Source organism: Macaca mulatta, chromosome 6, assembly GCF_049350105.2.
Source record: "Macaca mulatta isolate MMU2019108-1 chromosome 6, T2T-MMU8v2.0, whole genome shotgun sequence".
NCBI lineage: Eukaryota > Metazoa > Chordata > Mammalia > Primates > Cercopithecidae > Macaca > Macaca mulatta.
Window position 1 is genome coordinate 1952464 of NC_133411.1, and position 25209 is coordinate 1977672.

The 25209-nt window shown below is 47.0% G+C and overlaps 1 protein-coding gene across 21 annotated transcripts in view; it reads right to left on the minus strand.

Moving 5' to 3' along the window:
* Nucleotides 1-25209, minus strand: part of ZDHHC11 (zDHHC palmitoyltransferase 11) — a 141764-nt gene that overhangs the window by 97605 nt on the left and 18950 nt on the right. For 20 of the 21 annotated variants that reach the window (XM_078004568.1, XM_078004569.1, XM_078004558.1 and 17 more), the window contains 6 exons: nucleotides 23884-24039; nucleotides 18041-18156; nucleotides 14452-14486; nucleotides 10799-10886; nucleotides 7780-7814; nucleotides 576-663 (listed from right to left, as the gene is read on the minus strand). In XM_078004568.1, the coding sequence (XP_077860694.1) occupies nucleotides 576-663; nucleotides 7780-7814; nucleotides 10799-10886; nucleotides 14452-14486; nucleotides 18041-18156; nucleotides 23884-24039 (518 nt within the window). The remainder of the gene's footprint in view (nucleotides 1-575; nucleotides 664-7779; nucleotides 7815-10798; nucleotides 10887-14451; nucleotides 14487-18040; nucleotides 18157-23883; nucleotides 24040-25209) is intronic. The other variant, XM_078004564.1, reaches the window with a different exon arrangement.

Below are 25209 nucleotides of genomic sequence, written 5' to 3' on the forward strand. Positions count from 1 at the left end.
TTAGGTGTGAAGCCTTGTGCCTGGATGGTATCATTAATCTGTTTTCTTGCAGCTATGCTAATGGGGTGCAGTGGTATCTTAGTGTGGTTTTAGCTGCTGGTTCCCTAGTGGCAAATGATGTTGATAACCATTTTGTGTGCTTTGTTTCTCATGGATATGTTTGCCTTGGTGAAGAGTGTGTTCAAATCTTTCACTGTTTAAAAACTGAGCTGTTGTGTATTCCTGAGTTTTCATGGTTCTTTAAATATTCTGTACAAAAGTATATGACTTGCACATATTTTACTTCAGTCTGTGGCTTATGTTTTCATTCCTTTACTGGTGACAATTGAAAAAATAATTTTAAATGCTTAAAGTCAAATGTATCCTTTTTTTGTGAAATAGTGCTTTTGGTATCTATCGAAGAAAAGTCTGCCTAACACAAGACTCTGAGGATATTCTATGATTTTTGCAGGAATGTTAAAAGTTTCCCCCTCTTAATATGAGGTATGTGATGGATTTTGTGTTGGTTTTCCAAGTGGTGCTGAGCTGTGTGTTTGGCATGTCGTTATCCTCCTGCTGCAGAACGCTCAACTTACCTTTGCCGACGAGTCCCCGTCCGGGTTTACTGAAGTGCAGAAGTGACATGGGCTCTTGTAAATCAGCAGAAAGCTCTTGACCTTGGCTCTGGTGGGACAGGAAGGAGGAGAGAAACTCATCTCAGCTTTGTGAGGGGGGTGCTCAGGGCGGCACTGGAGGCTGCAGCGCGTCCTGTCAGCACCACTGCTGTGGCGCGCATGTGTCTCAGAAACGTGGAGATCAGCAGCTCCCGGGAGGTTGTTAGAGTTCTCCCGAGTTATGCGCAGTGGCAAACGTAAGGAGCTTGTCGTGTAAAGGACCATGACTCTTTGCCACTGGGACAATGCAAAGCAGTGCCTCCATCCACCGTGTGAGACCTGCCCTACACCAGTGCCTAAGACAGGTTCTGAAGGGTGATGGCAGATGGGAGTCGGGGCTGATGTGCAGCACTCACGTGGACGAACAGAACAGCATGTGGAGACTCATGCTGCGGACTTTCATCCCAGGAACCACAACGGCAGCACACGAGAAAAAAAACAGAAAAAGTCACAGAAACTTTGGAAGACACCATAGGCCACAGCAAATTCCACAGGACAGGTGACAACTCTGCTGCTCTCTCGAAAGTGCCACCTCCTGGCTGGAGGCCAACAAGTTCAGAACATAACAGCAACTCATGACAGAATAACTCTGCTACTAGGAAGGAGAAAACAAGAGCTTATTCCACCTCCGGCAGCATCCTGGATAACCAGAGGTCCCGAGTGTGTCCACATGACAACTTCACTGCTAGAATAACCAACCTCTGAGAAAGTCTGCATATTAAAACTATCGACAGCTGAGGACCCCCACAGAGTCCACTTCAGTCCCCTGTCACCTCCACCGGGGCAGGTGCTGGCATCCACAGCTGGGAGACCTGAGGACGGATCACATCACAGGCCTCTGTGCAGATATTCCCCAGCACCAGCCTGGTAGCCCTGCTGGGTGGAGAGACCCAGAAGAACAATAGCAATCACTGCTGTCTGGTTTGCAGGAAGCTCCATCTCTAGGGGAAGGGGAGTGCACAAATCAGGCACCACCCCTGGGACTAAAGAATCTGACCAGCAGCCCTTGAGTTCCAGATTTTCCCACTGAAATAATCTACACACATGGGAAGGAATCAGACAAGTGATCCTGGTAATATGTTGAAACAGGGTTCTAGTCCACCCTCAAAAGACCGCACTGGCTCCCCAAGCTCCCCAGCAATAGGTCCAAACCAAGAAGAAATCAGAATTGCTGGAAAGAATTCAGAAGGTTGATTATTAAGCTACTCAAGGAGATACCAAAGAAAGGTGACAACCAACACAAAGAATTTAAAAAATCAATACAGGATAAGATGAAAAGTGCTCCACGGAAATAGAGATCTTAAAAAACAAAACAAAACAAACAAACAAAAAAAAAACACAGTCACAACTTCTGGAATGAAAGTCACACAAAGAGAAATACAAAATGCACTGGACAATTTCAACAGTAGGATCCAACAAGTAGAAGAAAGAACTTCAGAACTCAAAGACAAGGTTTTTAAATTAACACAGCCAGACAAAGGGGGAAAAAAAGAAGAATTTAAAAAAGACAAAGCCTCCAAAAACTTAGGGATTATGTTAAATAACCAAACCTAAAAATAGTTAGTGTTCCTGAGGAAGAAGAGAAATCTAGAAGTTTGCAAACTTATTTCAGGAAATAATCAAGGAAACCTTCCCTGGCCTTGCACGAGTTCTAGACGTCCAAAGACAAGAAGCTCAAAGAATGCCTGGGAAATTCATTGCAAAAAGATCATCACTGAGGCACATAGTCATCAGGTTATGTAAAGTCAAGACAAATGAAAGAATCTTAAGAGCTGTGATGCAAAAGCATCAGGTAACCTCTAAAGGAAAACCTGTCATATTAGCAGCAGATTTCTCAGCAGAAACTCTGCACACTAGAAGGGACTGGGGTCCTATCTCTAGCCTCTTCAAACAAAATAATTAACAGCCAATAATTTTGTATTCAGCAAAACTAACTCTCCTAAATGAAGTCGAGACAATGTCTGTTTCAGAAAAACACATGCTGAGAGAACTAGCCACTACCAAGTCAGTCCTACAAGAAATGCTAAAAGGAGTTCCAAATCTTAAAACCTCAAAATACACCAAAATAGAACCTCCCACAGGACTGAGAAAACAGTAATGCAAAGAAAGAAACCAAGGTATTCAGGCAACAACTAGCATGATCAATAAAACAGTACCTCACATCAAAATACTAACATTGAATCTAAATGGCCTAAAAGCACCAACTGAAAAATACAGAGTGGAAGAATTGAGAAAAATCCACCAACCAAGTATCTGCTGTCTTCAAGGGATGCACCTAATGTATAAGGACTGAAATAAACTTAAGGTGAAGGGGTGGATAAAAGATGCCAAACAAATGGAAACCAACAGCAGGCAGGAGGAACTATTCTGATACCAGACTCAACAGACTTTAAAGCCACAACAGTTAAAAAAGACAAAGAGCAACATTATACAATGACAAAAGAATCCCTCCAAAAGGAAAATATCACAATCCTAAACATATATGCACCTAATGAGGGACCTCCCAAATTTATAAAACAATTATTACTGGATGTAAGAAATGAGACAGATGAAAACACAATTACAGTGATGGACTCAATACTCCACTGATAGCACTAGACAGGTTATCAAGACAGAAAGTGAACAAAGAAACAATGAACTTAAACTATACCCTAGAACAAAAGGACTTGACAGGTATTTACAGAACGTTCTATCAACAACTGCAGAATGTACATTCTTTTAATCAGTACATGGAACATTCTCCAAGACACATCATATGATAGGCCACAAAACAAGTTTCAATGAATATAAGTTATCAAAATTACATCAAGTATCTTTTCAGACCACAGGGGAATAAAATTGGTAATTAACTCCAAAAGGAACCTGCAAAATTACACAAATATGTAGAAATTAAATAACTGCTTCTGAATGATCTTTGAGTTGACAATGAAATCAAGAGGGAAATTTAAAAATTCTTCAAACTGAATGATAACCGTGACACAACTTATCAAAACCTCTAGGACACAGTAAAAGTGATGCTAAAAGGAATGTTCACAGCACTATATGGCCATATCAAAAACACTGAAAGAGCACAAATAGATAATCTAAGGTCACACCTGAAGTAACCAGAGAAACAAGAACAAAGCAAACCCAAACCCAGCAGAAGAAAAGTAATAACAAACATCAGAGCAGAACTAAATGAAATTCAAACAAACACAAAAACTGCAAAAGAAAATTAAAAAGCTGGTTTTCTGAAAAGACAAACAAAATTCATAGACCATTAGCAAGACCAACCAAGAAAAGAAGAGAAAAGATCCAAATAAGCTCAATTAGAAATGAAATGAGAGATAGTACAACTGATACCACAGGAATACAAAAGATCTTATTTAAGGCCAATATGAACATCTTTATGCACACAAACTAGAAAATCTAGAGGAGTTGGTAAATCCCTGAAAATAAAACCCACCTAGATTAAATCAGGAAGAAATAGAAACTCTTAACAGATTAATAACAAGTAATAAGATTGAAACAGTAATAAAAAAAATTGCCAACTAAGATGTCCATGACGTATTCACAGCTGAATTCTATCAGGCATCCAAAGAAAGGCTGGTGGCAATCTTATGGAAACTATTCCAAAAGATAAAGAGGGAATCCTCTGTAAATCATTCTATGAAGCCAGTTTCACCTTAAACCAGAAAAGGACATAACAAAAAGAGAAAACTACAGACCAATATCCCTCATGAATATAGATGCAAAAATCCTCAACAAAATACTAGCTAACTGAATCAAACAGTGTATCAAAACAATAATACACCATCATCAAGCAGGTTTCATACCAGGTATGCAGGAATGGCTTAACATATGCAAGTCAATAAATGTGATACCTCAAACAAACAGAATTTTTTAAAAACCATAGATCATCTCAATAGATGCAGAAAAAGCATTTGACAAAATCTACCATCCCTTTATAAATAGAACACTCATCAAAATCAGCACAGAAGGGACATACCTCAAGGTTATAAAAGCCCTCTATGACAAACCCACAGCCAACGTTATACTGAACGGGGAAAAGTTGAAAACATTGCCCCTCAAAACTGGAATAAGACAACGATGCCCACTTTCACCACTTCTTTTTGACATAGAACTGGAAGGCCTAGCCAGAGCAATCAGACAAGAGAAAGAAAGAGCATCCAAATTAGAAAACAGGAAGTCAAACTGTCCCTGTTCACTGATGATATGGTCGTATACCTCAAAAACTCTAAAGACTCATCCAGAAAGCTCCTAAATCTAATAAATGAATTCAGTAAAATTTCAGGATACAAGATCAATAGACAAAAATCAGCAACACTGTTAAGTGCCAACAATGAGCAAGTTGAGAATCAAATGAAGAAGTCAATCCTCTTTGCAACAGCTGAAAAAACAAAACAAAACAAAACAAAACAAACTTAGGAATATACCTAACCCAAAAAGTGAAAGATCTCGACAAGGAAACTACAAAAACCTGCTGAAAGAAATCATAGAAAATGCAAATAAATGGAAACACATCCCAGGCTCGTGGATGGGTAGAATTAGTATTGTGAAAATGACCATACTGCCAAAAGCGATCTACAAATTTAATGCAAGTCCCATCAAAACACAATCATCATTCTTCACAGAACTAGAAAAAACAATCCTAAAATTCATATGGAACCAAAAAAGACAACACAAAGACAAGCAAGACTAATCAAAAAGAACAAATCCCAAAGGACTTTAAACCCAGTCCTTTGGGAGGCTAAATCATTTGCTCTTTATGATTTTGGGAGGCATCACATTACCTGAATTCAAACTATACTACAAAACTAGAGTTACCAAAACAGCATGGTACTAATATAGAAATAGGCACATATAGATCAATGGAACAGAATAGAGAACCCATAAATAAAGCCAAATACTTACTGCCAATTGATTTTCAGCAAACAAACAAAAAAATATCAAGTGGGGAAATGACACCCTATTCAATACATGGTGCTGGGATAATTCACAAGCCACATGTAGAAGAATGAAGCTGGATCCCCACCTCGCATCTTTTACAACATCAACTGAGGATGGATCAAAGACTTAAATCTGAGACCTGAAAGCATTCAAAAATCTACAAGATACCATCAGAAAAACTTTTCCAGGCATTGACTTAGGCAAAGAGCTCATGACTAAGAATCCAAAAGCAAATGCAGCAAGAACAAAGATAAATAGATGCAATTTATCTTAATTTTCTTTATTTTAAACTAAAAACCTTCAGCACAGCAAAAGAAACAATAAGCAGAGTAAACAAGACCCCAGAAAGGAAGAAAATATTCAGAATCTATACATCTGACAAGGGAATAATATCCAGAATCTAAAATGAACTCAAACAAATCCCCAAGAAAAAAACAAATCATCCAGTTGGGCATGGTGGCTCATGACTGTAAACCCAGTCCTTTGGGAGGCTAAGGAGGGTGGATCACTTGAAATCAAGAGTCCAAGACCAGCCTTGCCAATATGGCGAAACCCTGCCTCTACTAACAATAAGAAAATTAGCTGGGCGTGCTGGTGGGCGCCTGTAATCCCAGCTATTTGGGAGCCTGAGGCAGGAGAATCGCTTGAACCTGGGAGGTGGAGGCTTCAGTGAACCATGATCATGCCACTGCACTCCAGCTTGGATGACAGAGTGAGACCATCTCAAAAAAAAAAATCATCCCATCAAAAAGTGGGCAAAGTTGATGAAGAGAAAATTCTCAAAAGAAGATATACAAATGGCCAACACATATGAAAAAATGCTCAACATCACTAATTATCAGGGAAATGCAAATAAAATCCACAATGCAATACCACTTTTTACTCCTAGAAGAATGGCCATAATTTTAAAAATAAAGAAAGAACAGATATTGGCATGGATGTGTTGAAAAGGGAAACTTTTACACCGCTGGTGGGAACGTAAACTATTACAACCAATATAAAAAACAGTATGGAGAGTCTGTAAAGAACTAAAGGTAGAACTATCATTTGATCCAGCAATCCTACTACTGGCTATCTACCCAGAAGAAAATAAGTTATCTTATGAAAAAGATACTAGCACGCACATGTTTATAGCAGTATAGTTTGCAATTGTAAAAACATGAAACCAGCCTAAAATAAATCAGTGGATAAAGAAAAGGTGATATATATTTGTGATCTCTATATATGTACATACCATGGAATACTACTCAGCCATAAAAAGGAATGAAATATTGGCACTCACACAACCTGGATGGAGTTGCAGCCCATTATTCCTAGTGTAAGTAACTTAAGAATGAAAAACCAAATATCACACTATCTCACTTACAAGAGGGAGCCAAGCTATGAGGATGCAAAGGCGTAAGAATGATTTAATGGGCTTTTGGAACTCAGGGGAAACGGTGGGAGGAGGGTGACAGATAAAAGACTACACCTTGGGTACAGTGTACACTGCTCGGGTGGTGGGTGCACCAAAATCTCAGAAATCAACACTGAAAATCCTTTCCATGCAACAAACACCTTGTTCTCCAAAACTATTGAAATAAAATAAAAATAAAAATTATAACTATATAAGAAAAGAATGTCTGAGGATATTTATATAACCTGAGAGTAATGAAGCTTTTTAAAGCAAGACAAAAGGAAATGTTAACAAATTTGGCGTCAGAAAAGTTTACAACCTCTACATGGTGAAAGATCCCATAGGGTTCCTAATATGCAAAGAGCTATTACATTTGATAATCCAAACAATCCAACAGTTGAACATTAATTCACACAAGAAAAACTGTAAATGGTCAAAACATGAAAAAATATTGTCTTAATGGTAGTAAAGAGATGCAATTGAAATATCACATTTTATTGGAATAAAACTAAACATACTCTTAGTATCTCAGGCTGATAGAGTGACAAGAGTTGAAGGAAGGGTGAACTGTACCAACCTTTTGAGACAGTCACCATACAGAGTCTGTGAAGATTGAAAATGCACATGACCTTTGACTTTGAGCCTCCAAAATAAAATGACCTACACAGTACAACACTGGCTCAAAGACACTTCTGGAAATCCTGTTTGCGAGGCCAACCAGACGAGTGTACAACTATGTTACCGATAGATAAAACATGCCCATTAAGCTTACGAACTTACCTAAGTGAAGATGGACTCGGTTCATCATCGGCTTCCTGTGGGGAAGTGAAGCAAAATTCATAGGATGAACAAAGACCTTGTTGATGTTGAGCTTACTCTCTAAATTCAAGTTCATTACTAGTCAGTTCTGAGTAACAGCACTTCAGGGATGCCTGGATCATGGAATAGGATCTCAGTGGTGGCACAGCACCCTTCCTCCCAATCCTTGTATTATGGGCTGGACTATATCCTCCTCCAAATTCATAGGGACATACTGACACCCAGTGATGTGACTGTATGTGGAGACAGGGTATTGAAAGAGGTAACTGACGTGAGATGAGGCTATTAGGGTGAGCCCTAATCCACAGTGACTGGTGTCCTTTTAAGAAGGGGAGATTGTGACAGAGACAAAAACAGAGGGAAGACTGTGGGAGGACACAGAGAACAGGTGGCCATGTACAAGGCAAGGAGAGAGGCCTTGGGAGAAACCAACCCTGCAGACACTGTGCTCTGGGACTTCCAGCCTCCAGATATGTGAGAAAACACATTTCTTGTTCCAACACCCCATGTGTGGTTCCTCCCTGTGGAATCTCTAGCAAAGAAAAACACCTGCTACATGTGCACACATGTTGTTTTTCCATGCTCCTGGGTAAGAACCTGGGAGTGGGAGTGCTGGGTCACATGATAATATATGCTCCGCATCTAAAGCTTTGCCAGAGTGCTTGCTGATGTGGCATCATCTTTCATCCCCACGAGGAATGGATGAGACTTCCAATTCTCCGATGTCTTCACCAACACTTGGTATTGATCATCTTCTTTTTAATTATTATATTTTTAAGAGACAGGATCTTGCTATGTTGCCCAGACTTGTCTCTATCTCCAGGCCTGAAGGCATCCTCCTGCCTCATGGGCCACCCAAAGCTCTGGGATTTCAGGTGTGAACCACTGTGCCTGGTGGTATTGTTACTCGTGTTTCTTGTAGTCATTCTAATAGGGGCACAGTGGTATCTTATTGTGGTTTTAGCTTGCGATTCCCTGATGTCAAATGATGTTACACACTATTTTATGTGCTTTATTTCTCGCGGATATTGTTGCCTTGGTGAAAAGTATGCTCAACTCTTTTGCCCACTTAAAAACTGAGCTGCTTTCTTGTTGTTGAGTTTTCACGCTTCTTTAAATATTCCCGATCCAAGTATATGACTTGCAAATATTTAATTTTGGTCTGTAGCTTATATTTTCGTTCTCTTAATGGTACAATTGAAAAAATAATTTTAAATGTTTAAAGTCAAATTTATCTTTTTTTCTGAAATAGTGTTTTTGGTGTATATCAAAGAAAACATTGCCTAAAACATCATAAAGATAGTCTATGATGTTTATAGAAATGTTAAAGATTTCCCCTCTTAATAGGAGATCTGTGATGGAGTTTCCAGTTTGTTCCATTCACCTACTCAGGCTGTCTTCTTGGGACAATGCTGTCTGCAGCCGCAGGCCCACTCCGAGGGGAGGCGATGGACTGCAGGTCTGGAGCGCAGCACAGGGCTGTGCCACGGACGCGGGTGCCAGTGAAGTCACGCTCAGACGGAATTCTCCTCCCCGAGGTGAACAATGAACCAACGGAGTGTCTTCCATAGGATTGTCTGTAGCCCACAGAGATGTGGGCTTGGGATTCAACCTCATGCTGAGCGGATCTTCTCTGCTTCAGACCAGGCGTCACGTGGCTTCACGCGAGAGTGACTGTAAATCATCATCTACAGCGAGACGCTGCGGAGAGACCGAGGGACTCACGATTGCACCCGGGCAGCAGGTGTCCACGCGGACAATCGCAGACAGAGAAAATCCCGTGAGCCGGTGTGCCACATGGAGTGAGGGAACTTTGGTGGCTGAGTCTGGGTGGGGGAGGGCTGGGGCCTCGATCGGTTTCCACTGAGTGTGTCTCCAAATCTTCGCTGGAAGTGCAGGCAAAGCACAGGGCTTGGACGCCAGTGTCGCTGTTCCTCCAGGCTGGGCTGATCCCTTTTCACTTCCAAGTCTCAAGAGCCTGTTCCCTGAAATCCTGGGGAAGTGTGGTGAGGAGGCCCCGCCCCACAGAGAAGGGGAAGTCACCTGTAACCTCCAGAAACTGGCCGCCTCACAAAGCCTGCTCAAAAGGACCCCCCTGCACCCTGGTGGGGGGGGGTTAACTCCTGTAATCCCTGTGCTATAGGAGGCTGAGGCTAGGGGCTCACTTGAGACTAGAAGTTCCAAACAAGCCTGGACAACACAGTGAGACCCCACCGCTTAAGAAACAAAAAATAAAAAATAAATTGGCTGGGTGTGGTGGCACACGCCTGGACTTTGAGCTACTCAGGAGGCTGAGGTGGGAAGATTGCTTGAGCCCAGGAAGTAGAGGCTGCAGTGAGCCCTGATCCCACCACTGCAATCCACCCTGGGTGACAGAGTGAGATCCCATCTCTAAAAAATAAATAATGACCCAGCAGAAACCTCTGGAAGCCAGCCCCAGACCAGGAACAGAAATACGTGGCCCTAAAGCTGGCAGCCGTGCTGGTCTTTTCCTGTGAAGGACAGACACGGAGTCCATGTAACACACACACACCATTCACACATATACACGTGACCACACACCACACACAAAACCACACGCTTTTGGCTAACAATTTCCCTCTATTGTTAGGGAATAGACACGGCTAACAATTTCCCTCCATCCTTTATCAGAGCACTGTCCCTCGCTGCGTGTTCTGGGCACTTCAGAGACTGCCCTGGGCATCTGCCCATCACCACAGCCTGACGGTGGCGCTCCAGTGCTGGGGGCTCCCGCTTTGGTACCCGTCTGTGTCTCTCACCCACAGCTGGGAAACGTTCCTGCCTCTCACTCCATCTCTCTTCCATGCTCCACCCACCATCATTCCCACGTGAGCAGCACCCTTGGACACAGAGTGCTTCCATTCTGAATACCACCTTAACCTCAGCTTGGGGGACCTCAGACCACACATTCTGCACACGACCCCATCCTCAGGGTACATTGCCGGTGACTGTAACTTACCTGTTCCGAAGAGCTCTTGTCCGAGGGTAAGGGAGTGGAGTGGTGATACAGGCACTTAAACGTCAGCAGAGAATTCTTGGCCTTGTCTCTGGTGGGACGGGCAGGAGGAGAGAAACTCATCTCAGTTTTGTGGGGGTCTCAGGGCGGCACTGGAGGCTGCAGCGTGTCCTGTAAGCACCACTGCTGTGGGGACCATGTGCCTCAGGACCAGGAGACCAGCAGCTCCTGGGAGGTTGCCTGAGTGCTCCCAGGTTACTGCACAGTGGGAAACACAAGGCGCTTCCTGTGTGAAGGACCAGGACTCCTTCCCACTTCGGACACTGCAAAGCAGGGCCCCCTCCCACTGTGCGGGCCCCGCCCTAGACCAGAGCCTCAGCCAGTGTGTGTCCTCAGTCGGTGCAGCCTGGCTCATTGGCAAATGGACAGAGTGGTACTTTGGAGTCCACAGTGTTACCCATTCGTGGCCATCTCTTGCAGCAGACAGAGGACACTAAGATAGGAGGAGGGAACTGGATTATCCACACAGGCCCCATGTAATCACCTGAGCCTCAAAAAACAGAAATGAGGAGGAAGAACCCAGACACTGAAAGCAGGGGGAGGATGCGACACCCAGTGCTGACAGGAAGTTCGAGGGGCTACATGGAGCCCGAGAGGGAGGATGCGACACCCAGTGCTGACAGGAAGTTCGAGGGGGCTACATGGAGCCCGAGAGGGAGGATGCGACACCCAGTGCTGACAGGAAGTTCGAGGGGCTACATGGAGCCCGAGAGGGAGGATGCGACACCCAGTGCTGACAGGAAGTTCGAGGGGGCTACATGGAGCCCGAGAGAGCCATGATTCCCACTGGGTCCTGAATGAGCTTGGGGCAGATTCTTCCGCAGGAGCCTCAGAGAGGACTCTGGCCACCGACCGCGCCTCCTGCCCTGCAAGGCCCTCGGCACAGACCCGCTGGGCTAGCCAGGCCTGGACCCACGGAGCTGACTTGGAGTGCTTGCTGAATGCCTGGATTGGTAGTAATTTGCTGCGGTAAATGGGAAGCTAACACCAGCCACCTGGTGGACACGAACTGATGGGAACCCCCTCAAGTTAGACGGGAAGCCTGTGGGGCCCTGCTGTGTCCACGTTTGCATCCTGTCTGCTCCGCATGAGCACACCCCGCATTGAAACACCCGAAGCAGCGCAGAGGAAACACGGGCTGTGATGGACCGTTTCGAAGAAATGCTCTCTGTGAACCGGCCTGATAGCTACCATTGCAGCAGACACTGTGCACCCTTCCCTAAGCTCCCCCTAAACTCTGACTGTGCTTCACATCTCTCTCTCCACAGGCATTTAGTGACAGGATTTTTTTGGTGTTGGCACAGTGCCATAGGATGCAGATGTCTTTCCCGATACGGAGGAACTCTGTGATGGGCGACGCCAGGCTTGCAGTGAAGACCATGGCTGTGAGTGGTTAGCTGTCCATGTGGCAAGTGTTCCAAACTGCCAGGTGGCCTGCAAACAGTTCCCACAACAGAAGGTGGGCGATGGCTGTCTTGGTACCCATGGCATCTAGAGGACCTGTCAACTTGCACTGTCTTTATCCTACTTGCAACATCTTAACCCTTTCCGCATGAGGTTAGCTCATCAGTCTGTCAGAAAAGCACAGACTGGACTGAAAATCAAACACACTATTCCAGAAATGGGGACCGTAACAGATCCCAAAGACGGGATGATTTATACCCATACAAGCCATTCTTTTTTCCTTTAAGAGAACAATGCTCACAATATTTGAAGTTCAAAAGCAGGCTCCAAAACAGTTGTACAAGGTGACTAGAATTTATAAATCAGCACTTCATGCACATCGTACACAGAAAAATCATTCAAAAGGACAACCGGGAAGACACCACGCCAGGTGCCCACAGTGGCTAAGGGTGAGTCAGGGACTCTACATGACTTTCATTTCTACCTGGCAATCTTTGCCATTCCCAAATTTTCTACAATGTATATACGTTGACTTGGCAATCATTAAAATTTTTTGTTTTTCATTTTGTTTTGGTTTTCGAGTGGAAGTTTACAATTCTGGTTATACTTAGGTTTCTATTAATCTTGTCCAAAATGCATCACAGAGAAAGCATTTTTCTATTTTACTTAAAGGACCACCGTTCCATGATAGTCCAAAGTGAAATTCAGACACTTTGCTGCTTCTCCGTGGGGGCTGTGATGCAGGCCCCTCCCAAGGGCAGGCCTGTGGCTAATGCAACTCCAGTTTGAATTTCATGTTTCTTGAAACTGGACAGAGTGATTTTAAAGCTCATATTTAAAAACAAATGTGTAAGAATTGTTTAAAGTAAATGAAAAATGAAAAAAAATCTTTAGACAGAGGTTTGCCTGCCAGATACTAAAATACAGTAGCTAAATAAGGTTCCATAATTTAAACAGATGGTGCATGCAGCTCCAGGACACAGACCCATGAGACAGAGACGAGCATCCAGACACAAACCTTGGTTTGCGTTCAGGGAAACACAGCGAGCCAGGAAAGGGCCTTTCAGTATGAGGGGAAAGGAATATTATCTAATACAAGAGGTGAAAACCAACAGTTACTTTGTTGGGATTAAATAATCTTAGCTCTTCTGTTACCAAATACAAAAATAAATGCCATCTGGCCTGAAAAGTCAAAATGTAAAGGTAACAAACAAAAAATAGGACTATATTAGTAAAGAGTATTGGAGGATATTTGTATAACCTTAAAGAAGACTTTTTAAGGCAAGATAAAAGGCAATTTTCACAAATTTGGCTTCAGAAAAGTTCACAACCTCTACACGGTGAAAGATCCCATAGGGTTCCTAATATGCAAAGAGTCACTATGTTTGATAATCCAAATAACCCAACTGTTGAACGTTAATTCACACCAGAAAAATGGTAAAATGGTCAAAACATGAAGAAATCTTCAGTCCTAATGGTAGTAAGCAAATGCATATTAAAATATTATATATTTTCTTTGAATAAAACTATACATACTATTAGTATCTCATGCTGAAAAGAGTGACAGGGTTGAATGAAGTGTGAACTGCTCCACCCTTTTGGGGAAGTCATCAGAAAGAGTCTGTGAAGACGGAAAATGCACATGCCCTTTGACTCTTAGCCTCCAAAATAAAACGACCTGCACTGCACAACACTGGCTCAAAGACGCTTCCTGAAACCCTGTTTGTGAAGCCAACCCTGGCCCTGATGGGTGGGGCTCCAGGGTCAAGGCGCCCCCAGAGCTCCCATTTACTTACCACTTTGACTCAGGAACGGGTTGGACTCTCAGAGCTTACAATTTACACGAAACACTATTAGAGATCATCAGAAATACATTCAGACTCACAACTACACATGTGTTCATGGAGAGATGTAGAAATAAATAAGGGGGTCTTATTCTTGTGCATTAGTTTACATGTTAGTTATGAAGAAGGGAGTGAAGAATGTAGTTTCTGCAAGTAAGACAAGCACATCGAGATAGATGATTTGGTATAATTTAACAAAGTTAAACAAAACTATTTTATCTTCTACTGCATCATCCCATGATGTCAAAATGTCTCATCATAGGTAAATTATTTTCCAGTCATTTGAGTTAAGAAAAGAATACAGCTATTCTTCAGTGACCAAGCAACTGCAGGAAGCTGGCAACTTACCCCTGTGCAGATGAGCCCAGGGCGCCGTCTCCTTGCTGTGGGGTAAACGGAAATTCGTAACATGAAAAAAGAAGTTGTCGACATGCAGCTGATTCTTACATAAAAGTCAAGTCTATTATTAGTGGGTTTTGAGGAATGGTACCTGGAGTTCTCTTGGGTCCTGAGTTCAGATCTCAGAACCACTTACGTGTGTACACGTTTTCATTTCTCTCTGATGAGAAACTGGGAGTGGGATTCCGGTCATAGACATTTATCTTTTAAAGAAATGCCAAACTGCCTTCCAAGGTGGTAGCACTTTACACCCTCATTTAACTCCCACTAGCAATGCAGGAGACTTGCAATTTCTCTACAACTTCACTGACCCTTAGTGGTGTCTGTCTTTTTGATGACAGGCATTCGCCTGGGTGTGTGGTAGTATCTGATTGTGGTTTTAATTTGCAGCTCCCTGATGTAGAACGATGTTGACATTTTTTTCCATGTGCTTATGTGGCATCCATATATCTATGTATCTACCTTGGTAAGGAGTTTGTTCAAATCTTTTGCCCATTTTATGTATGTATGTATGTATTTTTATTTATTTTTGTAGAGACGCCCATGCTGGTCTTGAACTTCTGGCCTCAGGCAATCCTCTTGCTTGGCCTCCCAAAGCACTGAGATTATAGGAGCTTCCCATTGTGCCCCGCTCTCTTGCCCTTTTGAAAAACTGGGTTTCTTGTTTGTTTGTGTGTTTTTGTTTGTTTTTTACAATTGCACTTTGAAAGCTCTTTTGTGTCTTTGTGTATTCCGGACATCAGTCTAAGACTGAAAATATTTTGTTTGTCTGTGGCTTGCACAGGAACGAACACCTTGCTTTATTGTGCTTTGCTTTACCGCACTTCACAGATGCTGTTTTTTTTTTTTTTTTTACAAATTGAGGGTTTGTGGCAACCCTGGTCAAGCAAGTCTATCGGCGCCATTTTCCCCGCACCATGTGCTCACTTTGAGTGTCGGTGTAAGCAGCTTTCAGCAATAAAGCACTTTTAATTCAGACACATAGTTTTTAGACATAATGCTGTTGCACACGTGTCATGTAAACATAGCTTTTATACGCACTGGGAAACCAGAAGTTCACGTGACTTGTTTTACTGAGAAGTTCACTTTATTGTGGTTTTCTACAACCAAACCTGCAATCTCTCTCATGTGTGCCTGTATTTTTATTTTCTTAATGGTGACTTTTCAACAGCAAATATTTTCAATTTTGGTAACATCCAAACTATGATTTTTTTTCTTTAATAGGCAGTGATTTTGGTGTCATATCAAAGAAAACCTTTGTCTCACTAAAGATCACAGAGATTTCATTACATGCTTGCTTCTAGAAGTGCTCTATGTTCAGCTTTTAAGTTTAGGTGTCAGATGGATTTGGGGCTAATTTTTGTGTGGGGAATGAAGTGGTCCTGGGTAATCTTTGTACAGGTATGAAGAACTCAAATCATTCTTTTTTCTTTTCCATGTGGATATCCAATTGTTATAGTACCACTTGTTGAACTATAATTTCTCCCCATTTAATTATTTTAGTACAATTATTTAAAGTCAATTGACCATAAATGAAAAGTTTAACTTTGGACCTTTCTTCTGGTCCATTTCTGTATATCTATCTCTACGTCAGTGCCACACTGTTTTTATTACTGTAACTTTATGTCTCTCTCCATGTCAGCGCCACACTGTCTTTAGTGCTACAGCTTTATAGCAAAATTTAAAGTCTCGTTGCATAAGTTCTCCAATTTTATTTTTTCTCAAAATCGTTTTGGCTAGTATAGTTTAGGTCTTTTGAATTTGCATATGTATTTCAGGACCACCTTGTCATCTCTGCTAAAACAGAAGCTTGCTGGGGTTCAGCAGGGATTGTGGTAAATCTGTAGATCAGGTTTGGGGAAAATTGCTCTTTCAATAGTATTTTTTTCCAATCTATGAATGCTGTATACCTTTTCACTCAATAGAGCATCTCTGACTTCTCTCAGTCATGGTGTGTAGCTTTCAGTGTATATATTTGCACAAGGTTTGTCGAATTTATTCTTTTTTATAAGATTGTGAAAGGAAGTTTTAAAAATATAACCCAGATTTTTCATTGCTGGTGGATAGAGATGTGTGAGGATGTATTTTAATACGTGCCCCACATCCTTGTTAAGCGATTTTATTATCTTAACTGGGTCTTAAAACATACTTTTAGGATTTTGTTGCCTGCAAATAAACAGTTTTACTTCGTATTCTGTGTGCCTTCATTTTCCCTGCTGCGTTGGGCTGGCCGGAATGTTCCGGCAACGTCAGAAGTAGGAGGAGGGGGCGTCATCGCCTGTGCCCAGCCTCAGAGAGAGGGTCACCAGCCTTTCACCAGGAAATGTCATGTCAGGTACACGGGGTGCTTTCCTGTCATTCCTAGGTCACTGAGATTTGTTAAAAATCATGAATGGGAACTTGCTGGTAACAAACTCTTTTCTGCATTGATTGGCTTGATCACATGGTCACTGTTCTCTATTGGACGAACGTGCTGAGCTGTAGTAATTGATTTCTAGGCCTTAAGCCACTGCTTACACCGGAGTGATATCACTTGGCCACAGTGCAAGGTCCTGCCCGGTGCTGCTGGATTTGGTTTGCCAAGGTCTTATCAGTGGTCTTTGCCTGTGTCTCCTGAATGTATTGGCTTACGAACGCCTGGCTTTGGTGTCAGGTTGATGGTGGCATTGCTGAATGAGTTGGGAAGTGTTTTTGGTGTCAGGTTGATGGTGGCATTGCTGAATGAGTTGGGAAGTGTTGCTTCCTTCTCTGTTTTCTAAAAGAGTCTGTGTGTAGTTGGTATTATATTATTTCCTTAAAATCTCTGCTAGAATTCATGTATGAAGATTTCAGGGCCTGGGATTTTTCTTCACTGGGAGATTTTAAATTAGTAGTTCAGTCTCTCGGCAGCTCTATGTCTATTGAGATTTTCTATGTCTTCTTGAGTTAGTTATAATAATTCATGTCCCTTAACTGGAAAGGGAACTAACTTCCTTAAGTTAAAAAGCGTGTTTCAGGCCAGGTACAGAGGCTCATGCCTGTAATCCCAGCACATTCGGAGGCCAAGGCAGGCGGATCACCTGAGGCCAGAAGTTTGAGACCAGCTTGGCATGTCAAAACCACATTTCTACTAAAAATAAAAAAATAAAAATTTGCCGGGTGTAGTGGCACACATCTGTGATCCCAGCGACTTGGGAGGCTGAGGCAGGCAAATTGTTTGAACCCAGGAGGTGGAGGCTGCAGTGAGCTGAGATCTCACCACTTCACTCCACCCTGGGCAACACAGCGAGACTCTGTCTCAAAAAAACAGAAATGTTTAGGAGACTCAGTTCCATTACTATCTTTGCACTAGGAAGTCGTTGGTGCATTTCTGGTATTTAAGTTCACAAAGACACACAGACACACCCATGCACATAGCCTCACACAGACACACACGCACTACACACACTCACAGCAGAGTTCATAGGCTGCACCACCCTGAAGCAAAGGAGCATGCCAACCAGAGCGACCTTAGACATTGTCCCAGGCCTGAGACACGGAACAGAGACACAAGCAGTACCTGGAGAAATCCTTCCTCCATTTGCGTGCATGGATCTTTCCTCGCCGCTTGGTGTTTTGAACTCTCTTCTTTGCGGGTCTTAATGAGATACTCAAAGGTGGTCAGCTTCTTGGCCTCTGGAAAGAGGAAAGGAGGAACAGGACAAGTTACCAGCCCTGCAGCTTTGCGCAGCGCCCACAGGACAGTTCAGAAAGGCAGCCAGCGCCACTGACCCAGCCCCTGCGCAGGGAGCGGTGCTCCGCCCACCACGCAGGCCCTGTGAGGCCAGGATGGGTGCAGGCGCCTCGTGGGTCCAGCTCCACAGCTAGCTGATGGTCAGCAAGAGAGCTCTGCAGCTGTGACTTGGGGACCGGCACCGCTCCACACCCCCCTGCCCACCAAGGCCTCACTGAGCTGCATCGTCAGTGGTGTCAGAAGAGAAGCTGCCTCTCACAGACCTGGGTCCCCCATACCATGCAGCCTGAGAGGTTGCTCCAGATCCCCTGGGAACACTGGCGGGGGTCAGAGGCCAGCTCAGGAGGGGCCGCTCTGTCTGAGGGTCCAGGTGGCCTGCGGGATTCCTCACATCTGGACACGGGGTGGGGCACACCTTGGGGGATTCACAGAGACCCCGAAGTCAGAGGACGACAGTGCGGCGGCCACCCCGAGGTGCTGGCTAGCGGGTCCTGGGACCACACACTGCTGCGGGCGCTCAGAGCCCCAGGCCCAGGAGGTGAACAGGAGTGCCGTCAGTGCCACTCAGCACAGCCTCTGATGGGGCCGAGACAGGTCACATCCCTGCAGCCCTGCACAGAGCCCACCTCAGCAGGCCGGCCAGAGCCCCATCCACCCGGCCTGCACTGCAGGCAGCAAAGCAGCGCATCGAAGCAAAGGAAAACCTGAGACACCCGTTTATCTAAAAGACTCGTCTTAATAAACGTTAATAAAATGGGCTCTGCACCTATTTCAGCCACAAGCTTCCGGGGAGGTGCCAAAATCTCCATGCTGCTTTCCCTAAGCACCAACACCGTGAGAGCTGATGTCTCGTGACTATTTCTGGAGACTGGGGCAGCCGCCCAGAGGCCTATTTGCAGTGAGGAGCAGATGGCGGTGGGTGCCCTATGGAGTTGCCTGCAGCCAGCCCAGCCCGTCCCTGCAGTGTTTTGGGTGTTCGGCCCTGGCCGGGCCTTGAGCTGCTTCACATGGCTCGGGCCAGTCCTCCACGCCCCCCAGAACCTGTCGTGGTTTGAGCACACGAACTTGTGCTTGTTTATATTCAAGTTAAAATATATGTTCTTTTGCCCAGGTTTGCACAAATACCATCAAAACCAAATTTTCAGCGTGCCCTGTGGCTGCCAGAGGCCCACTTGGTGCGGGTGAGCTCTGTGGGAAACAGTTAACCTGAGCGTCATGGTGAGGTTGAGGGCAGGGAAGCCACAAAACCTCCCAGGCGGGCCCAGGGTCTCCAGCATGGCCGGGGCTCCCTGGCCGGCCGGGCAATGTGGGGAAGGCTGTGCTTCCCTGACCTCATCAAGCAGGTTTTCTCTACAATCTACCGTGAATGTGGCTCCCATCCATCTCTGGAAGGCAGCCCCACATCACTCACCTGCTCAGGGAATTGTGCCCTCACCACGAGCACTGAGGACTCTCCAAGGTCCCTCCTCCAGCTTCAAAATGAAGTCTGAGTGGCCAGCTGCTTCTGACACAGCTCCCCATGGCCCCCCACCCGACACCTGCCCCCAGAGGAACAGAACACACATGCAGGCCAGGCTGCACCTCCAGGAGCCTGCACAGGAGACTGGCGACCTTGGCCTGAGGACCACCCTCCACAGCTGCCTCAGCCTCATGGAGTGGGAGGCAGATGGCCTCTCAGGCCTCTGGATGAGAGCACAGCCCAGAGCCCCAGTGGACACCTCTCCAGGGACCCTGGCAGAGACACAGCTCAGAGGTGCTGGCCTCCTGACCACAGAGGCTGAGGTGATGACGTGCTGCACTGAGCAGCTACGTTATGGGGCAGTTTTACCACAACTAACAATAACCAATCTACCCACTTTGTCCTGGAAATCTATTCTTTGATGTCTAAATACCCTAAAATCAACACATTCAGCCCTGGCTCCGTCAAGGTCTGAGAGACCCGTGGCCCGTGTTCCGCTCATGGAAGCACTCATCACTCCAGTTGCCTGGGTTGGGACCCAGGGGCCCGCGGAGGCCCCGTCCTCACGTTGACCTCAGTGGGCCTTTAAGTGCTGCTAGTTTGGAGTCCCAGACAGCTCCCCAGGCCACCCTTCCTTGTGTTTGCAAGCTCGCCATGATGTATGGATGACTCTGGAGGCTGCCTGCCAGCTCTGTGTCCCTGGCTTCCCTCTGGGATGTCGGGCACAAGGTGGCCCGTGTTTCTCACGGCCTGCCCTGCCCACATTCAGATCCTCGGGAAACGCCTCGGTGACCAGGACCCCTGACATGGTTTCTGTGGCTTCTCTGGCTCAGCTGGGATGTCTCCACACGACAAACTCACACGACCACAGCAGGCCACCCCACACCACCTCCTCCTGGAGGCCACAGGCAGCCACAGGATGGGTGGGTGGGGACTGAGCCGCGTTTTAGCAGGAGTCCAGGGTCTTCCTTGGAGCCTCAGCAGCTGTTTGGGAAAGGGAACTCTAGCCCATGCCCAGAGCCAGTCTCCCAGGTCCAGGGGCAGCTGACCAGCCAGGGGCAGGTGCCTAAGGTTGCCAGTACGTACACCGGGGGCGAGGCCCTGCAGAGGGAGAAGGTCCCATCAGCTGCTCTGCACTGGCCTCTTCCACACCACACAAGCCCTGAGCCAGCTGGGTGGGCTCGTGGCCACACCTCCCTGCTGTGTGCAGGTCCCCTCCTTGGCATGACTCCTCTGGGGGCCCTTCCCGAGCCCCTGGGGCCAACTGGGTGACCAGGAGAGGCTGTGGTGAGACACCTCCTGCATCGACGGTCTCAGAGGCCAAAAGCAAGGGAGGCTGGGAGTCGCCTGGGGCTGTGGAGCCGGGAGCCCTGCCAGGTAGAGAAGCAGCTGCCAGCTGTCCTGGAGTCACTGCCCAGGGAGGCGCCGGGTCATGGGGGCGGGACTAGGCCAGGGCGTCGTGCCTCCAGGCATCATGCTGTCTGCTGTGGTCGTGTGGGTTTGTCTGCCCACAGCACCCACCTGTCTGTCCTTTCATGTTTCTGCCACACCTGATTTGGGTTTTGTGTTCAAGGAGCCCGTTGCAAACGCAGTGCCCGGCTCGGAGGACAGACCAGGCCATCCCTCCCAGTCCTACATGGCTTCAGGCCCACTGCACTTCCCTGCTCTCCCCACGCCTGACATAGCCTGGCGGGGGCGTCTCCTCGCTGGTCTCTGATGTGGGGAAGGTACCACTGCAGGAGACAGGAACAAATGGCTGATGCCCCCAGATGGCAAAGGTTCGTCCTCTGGGACTTCACACCCTTCAGGAAGCAGTCTGTGTGTGGGCCACGCCTCCCCAAATGCCAGCAGCACAGGCTTCCACAGCACCAACGGTGCCACATCCAGGGCCAGCGTGGGAGTCACGTGCGGGTCAGAAACCTTGAGAAAGGAGAGGTACACGGTGTAGCCGTCAGCGGCGCCCCTGAGCTTGGTCCCAAATGCAGGGGCGAAGCAATAGGTGGTGTCTGCACCTATGGTCAAGCACACAGGTGACCACTTTGCCTCCAGGACCACAGCCAGGCACCCAGGAGCAACAGGGTGCTGGTGTCGGCCCTCTGGGTGGGCCGTGTGCTGGGGGCCTGGCCTTCTGCCCCTCATATGCCCACTGAACAGTGCATGTGTGAGCGGCAGCCAGCTCCTGGCATGCTCTGCACTGTGTGGCCGTGGCCAGGGCTGGCAGAGCCACTCGGGCACAGAGTGCACCAGGGGTGGATGGCCTCTCGGGCTCCAGCACCTTCCATGGGTCAAGCTTCCTCTGGGGGCTTCTGGATCCACCATAAGCAGGAGAGTCCCGGCGACGCCCAGGTCAGGCACAGTCTCCTTGGCCCCTGGGACCGCACCCCCGTGCCTGCTGCTGCCCCTGCTCCTCCGCCGCCTGAGGCGAGGGCCAGCTTCTTCACAGCACAAAGGCCGTCCACACTTGTTCCTGTCTCATTCTTCATCCTCTTGTCCCAGCGTGCAGGTGACCATGCCTCGCCCACAGAAGCCTGCAGCCCCCTCACGTGCTCAGCACACAGTTGGCATTGACTATTTTAACCCAAGGAAACATTTTGTGCACAAAGTTGGAAAAGAATGACAAGTGCAGACTTGGTACCACTGGGCAGTTTGGGCGTCCGTTAATCTGCGGCACGTGTGGAAAAGACCACGTGGGCTTCGGCCCAAGCTTGGCCGATTCTCGTGTTGTGGGGGGACTTGCCCTGACTCTGAGCCTCTGAGGGCGAGAGATTTCCTGATAAGGAGAGATGATGAATTCTGGGTGGAGTGAAACTCCAGGAAAGCCTTTGTGGTAAACCCAAAAATATTTAAATATAAGAAAGATTGCTAGATAATTCTAGAAAGTACTTTTAAAAATATTCCTGATTCTAAGAGGGGTGGAGAGTTTTGAAGGAGGCCCAAATGACTTCTCACGCTTAACGGTTTAGGCTTCAGGAACGGGCAGCCTGTGACATTCTACAAGGCAGAAGCATGTCTCTGTGAAGTTACATCTGAGGCTTTAGTTCCATTCCATTCAGTAAACACATCCTAAGCACCTACTCTATACGGGAACTGGTCTTGACGTCCAAAATTAAAATTCTGAAAACACCACATTCAGCACTCTGTCCGTAGGATTTAATCCAGTGATCTTCACTGCACTTTCATTAAAAAAAAATTCAACCTTCAGGCAACACAACAGTGACTGCAAGATGTGCGTTAGAGGTGTGTGTTATAAAACATTCCCAGGGTTGTGTGGGGACGGTGGTTTGTAGGGTAACCTTTGGTTATGAACAACAAGCCTCTTGGTGGTGCACGTTCATTCTGAGCTGGGCATTCTCACCACAGCTGCAGACAGGGGCTGCTCTGCAGACGGAGGTGAGCCCAGAGGCTGACCCACCCGACTCCCTCCGCCCTGACCAGGGGTTGGCCAAGCTGTTGGGAGCAGGGCATTCTTGGGGGCTGGCCTGGACACATTCTGCTGCCCGGGTCCAAAGAAACCCCCTGAGAGGCCACAGCCTCAGGGCCACCACTGCTCAGAGAATGGAAGATGCTTTGCAGCTGGCCCACCATGACCAAAACGGCTGATGCCAAGAGCAGGGAGGTGGTTGTTACTTCCAACAACAGGTTTCCCTGGGGCTGGAGAGTTTACCCTCCCTGGTTCAGCAACATGACTGACCACCTACTGCTGTGCCCGCTGTGAGACTCAGCAAGACCACCAACTCTCGCTTCAGTTGTCTGGTTAGTGGATGACCTACCTGCCTGTAACATTTTTCATTGTTAGAATTTCTACTTGCTGCTTTTCTAAGTCCACCTGTTCTTATTTCATAATGTCCTATTCTTATTTCATAATGTCTTGTTCTTCTCTAATAGATCCCATTCCATTGTCTCTGAACATTTTAAACTTGTTACTTCAAGCACCCGGCACTGCTCCTGCAGGTCTCTGTGTGAGTTTAGCTCCTTGCTGGGCCTGCTGGGCCCTCATGGCTTTAATTTCTTCCTGTGATTTGCCCTTTTTGCCCATGATCTCATTTCTGGGACAGGCTGACCCTGAACACATGCGAACACGGGGGGCAAAGACACCGGCCCCAGGCATGGGGGGCTCAGGGTGGGGAACATACTCAGGTAGATGCATAAGATGAGCAGCTCTGACCACCCAGGCTTGGGGGAATCGGGGGGCTTAGGGTGGGGGACATACTCAGGTAGATGTGGAAGATGAGCAGCTGGCCCAGCTGCACCAAGCCAAGCAGGTCCAGCAGGAGCACGACCATCCCGATGATCACGACTATCAGGGTCTGCACCTGCACCGGGAACAGGGGAAGGAACAGCAGCCACGTGTTCGTATTCTTGACATCTGTCGAGACAAGAGAGGGACACTGTGTCCAGCACCTGTTGACGGGCACCACATCAGGTGGACGTCGCAGACCAGAGCTTGCTGGGGATGGGGCAGCGTGGGGACAGCCGGCGCAAGGGAAGCCTCCCTGCCCAAGTGGACGCCTCCCGTACCTGAAGGCCCTGTGGGTCCTGCTGCCTGCGGTTGGTTTTTATGATCCCTGCTTTATGGATCTAGGAGGTGAGGCTCCGACAGGGTCACTAAGTGCCAGGGCCCCAGCACTCACCCCTTCCTCACTAAGTGCAGGGGTCACAGCGCCTGCCAGCTCTGCCGGGCCCCAGCACCCATCCCTTCCTCATGGCCCACGCTATGTCCCTGGGCCCTCTGCACCCTAAAACAGCCGCCTTCGAATAGAACAGGAAAGCCACAGCTCTCGCCTGGGGTCATTTCTAAGATACGGTCCTCTGAGACACTGGGCTGCCAACACTCAAAACCACACCACTTCCAAAAATCAGGCGTAATGCAGAACGGCAGAGGGTCAGACAAGGTAGAATGGGAGAGGGTCGGGTAAGGCAGAATGGCAGAAGGTTGGATTCAGCATGGATGTCATGTCTTTGGGTGACGGACCCTCTCTGGAACTGGTGGCCTCGGGGGCCATCTAGGAAGGAAAACACCACAGTCGGCCAGATGGGACCGCAGCTCAATGTGTCTGGGCCAGGCTGGACCCCACACGGCCCCCTTAGCCGTGACATCACGACGAGTCCAGCCCATGGTAACAAGGAGCTGCTTTGCTCAGGGCCCTGCTGGTTTTAAAGTCCTGCAGAATCATCTGGAACAGCAAACCCAGGAAATCATCAGTCCACAGTCACTGAACTCACACCGAGCCACTGGCACTGCCGTGTGGAAGCAGCATGTTCCGGGAGAGAAGCCAGCACACGCCGTCTCGGCCACCTCTTGCCTCTCACTCTCTCCTGGCATCCCCCATGGTGACGGCCCAGACAACGTGGAGGCTGCTGGGGAAGGTGACTTGCTCCGGGGGGAAGAAGAACACAACAGGCATCGTCCTGGGCTTGGGCCCGCTGAGGTCAGGGCCTTGCCAGGGTGGAGCTGGCTTTCAGGAAGTGCTTCCGAAGTGGCTGTGAGGCCCGGGTGGCACCAGTCACGCTTCCAAGTGGAAGGAGGAGCTTTAGG